The sequence below is a fragment of the Nothoprocta perdicaria genome, unplaced genomic scaffold, assembly GCF_003342845.1.
Source record: "Nothoprocta perdicaria isolate Ctin4 unplaced genomic scaffold, notPer1 scaffold_369, whole genome shotgun sequence".
Lineage (NCBI taxonomy): Eukaryota > Metazoa > Chordata > Aves > Tinamiformes > Tinamidae > Nothoprocta > Nothoprocta perdicaria.
In genome coordinates, this window is record NW_020455609.1 from 13,303 (window position 1) to 15,617 (window position 2,315).

The 2,315-nt window shown below is 46.2% G+C and overlaps 1 protein-coding gene across 1 annotated transcript in view; it reads left to right on the plus strand.

Moving 5' to 3' along the window:
• The window catches only part of LOC112951730 (protocadherin gamma-B2-like), a 14,031-nt gene that overhangs the window by 2,114 nt on the left and 9,602 nt on the right, over positions 1-2,315 (plus strand). The window contains exon 2 of the mRNA XM_026044490.1: positions 64-297. Within this exon, the coding sequence (XP_025900275.1) occupies positions 64-297 (234 nt within the window). The remainder of the gene's footprint in view (positions 1-63; positions 298-2,315) is intronic.

Below are 2,315 nucleotides of genomic sequence, written 5' to 3' on the forward strand. Positions count from 1 at the left end.
GCCGTGGCGGCGCGGCTGCGGCGCGCCGGGCCGCCCGCCGTGCTGCGCTGCCTGCGCGCCGAGCGCTTCTCCGTGGGCGGCGCCGCCTTCCCGGCCGACTTCTGCGAGGGCACCTTGCCCTACTCGTACAACCTGTGCGTGGCGCCGGCACGCGCCGTGGCCGAGTGCGCTTTGGTGCCGGCGCCGCTGCCCAGCCGCGCCGTCGACGATCTTCTCAGCGGGGACGCGCCCGCCATGCTCACGCCCGGCAGCACTTGTGCCCCAGCAGAGCCGTCCTCGGACCCCGACGCCCTTCAGGTATTTAAGACGACCTCTTCTCTAACCGTAGGATCTTTTCTATCTTTTTTTTTTTCATTTTTATTTCTGTTAGACTTTAGTTGTAACTGATGTTTCTTTACGTTTATATACGATGATAAAATACTGAAGAGGGGTGCCTATCTAAGTGCATGCATGAAGTAATGAAACGATACTACATCGATGCTATATACTTCAGAGCTGGAAGTGCTTTCCTAAGGTTCTTTTGAGAACTCTTTCGGAAACAGGCCGCGGAGAGAGATGATCGTGGATTCTTGTCGTTTTGAAAGGCATCCTARACATTAGTATCACAAAGGTCTGTTGCCACAATGAATGGCCTGGTTATTTGAACACTCAGTCATGGTCGCCTTGGAATCCATGAGATGTTGTGTAACTCAGACTTGACGTGCTACTGCTTTTCCCTCCTCCAAGGTACAGTGCACTGTTGATCTGTAGGCATCTCAGTCTTTTCTTAATGCCACACTATTCCTTCTTTACTTTCCATTTGTCTGTTGCAATGGGAAGCACTTAATTTCTAGGAAGGGAAGAGGAAATATTTTTTCTCTCTTTTTTGTCTATAACCTTGAAGTGAACCCAGATACCTTTMCCCTCATCAGAAACGGGAGTCTTGGCTCAGCTGAAAGGTTCCAGACGTTATATTTGCTTCATACATTACAGTATATCTTGGTAACTGCAACCTAGTTCCTCCTTGTATATCCCTTGGGGACTGCGAAACTGTAATGGACCTTCTGTGCTGATGATCTTCTTTCTTCTCTCYATAAAGAAGTATCTGCACGTGATGGATAGAATTGAATATGAAATAGATGTTTTATGTTGTAATGTGCCTCCAAGCAATGTTTCTCCAAAAGAAACTTGAGTGCGTGTCGCTGAATGTGTCGAAAAAGCTGTATCTTACTTCCTTATACAGAAACAAACGGCTATTGCCATCTACTCTCGCAGTTTTGGTGCAGGAGGGCTCAAACTGGAGTGGATGAGGAGACCTTATTTCTATGCGGACGTCATTTATCTGCGTCGTCGTGTCTTTTATGTTGCAATGGAAACTGATCCTGATTAACTGCAGAAAGTGTAAGACGGCGCCACTCGGGTCAACACGAAACAAGCAAAATCGGCTTCCTTGGGCAGTCCTGGACTTGGGATTAGCACTGCTTGAAGTGTTGATCCTAAGGAAGGGCGAAAGTGGATCCTCACTCTATGGCTGAGGTTCTCTTCTTCTGGGTGTGAGAAACAGGCGATTTACGAGTGTTCTTGGGTATTCGTTGGTCTTTATTTATTTATTTTTTTTTCCTCCCCAAGTGATACGAGAGATCTTTGGACTTCATTAGTAGTACTGCTGGCACCACAGGTGTTTGCTGTTCTTTTCGCAACTGTGAATGTGTTATGAATGGGGCGACGAGCGTTTGGGCTGACCACATTCTTATCCCATGCCCTCTGTAGTGACCTCGTCCCAGAAGGATGAACTGATGTTGTTTTTATATGGTTTTGTTATGTGTGCAGCACAAGGGAGAGGAAAGCTGTTCATACCAAACAGTAATTTTAGGTCAGCATGGTTATGTGAAAGGCAGAACTGTGTACCTGGGACTGAAGTCGTTTTTCTGGTCGTTTCCACCTAGGCTTTGCAAGACTAGACTACAGGCAAGGGGAAAAAGAGTGGTATCTCCTCTTACAGAATTGACCTTTGTATGGCACAAATCGTTTTATGCCTTTTTTTTTTTTTTTTTCCCTATAACCTGAATTGCACTTTCAGGCTCGTATTACTCCTTTTTACATCTTCCTGAAAGAGAAGGAAATCCGTGTTTCGGTGAAGATGCAAGCGTGCTAGCAATGTGATTTCATAACTCAAAGGGAAAAAGTGAAAGTGTAGGTCGGGACTTGTGCTTAGTGCGAAAACCCATGGTCTGATAAGAATGGCCGGGGGGAAACGCATTATAATCTAATGGTTGATGAAATCCCCCATTCATACATGTATGTCATTCTGCTGTTATAATAGAGGTCTTCGTTTG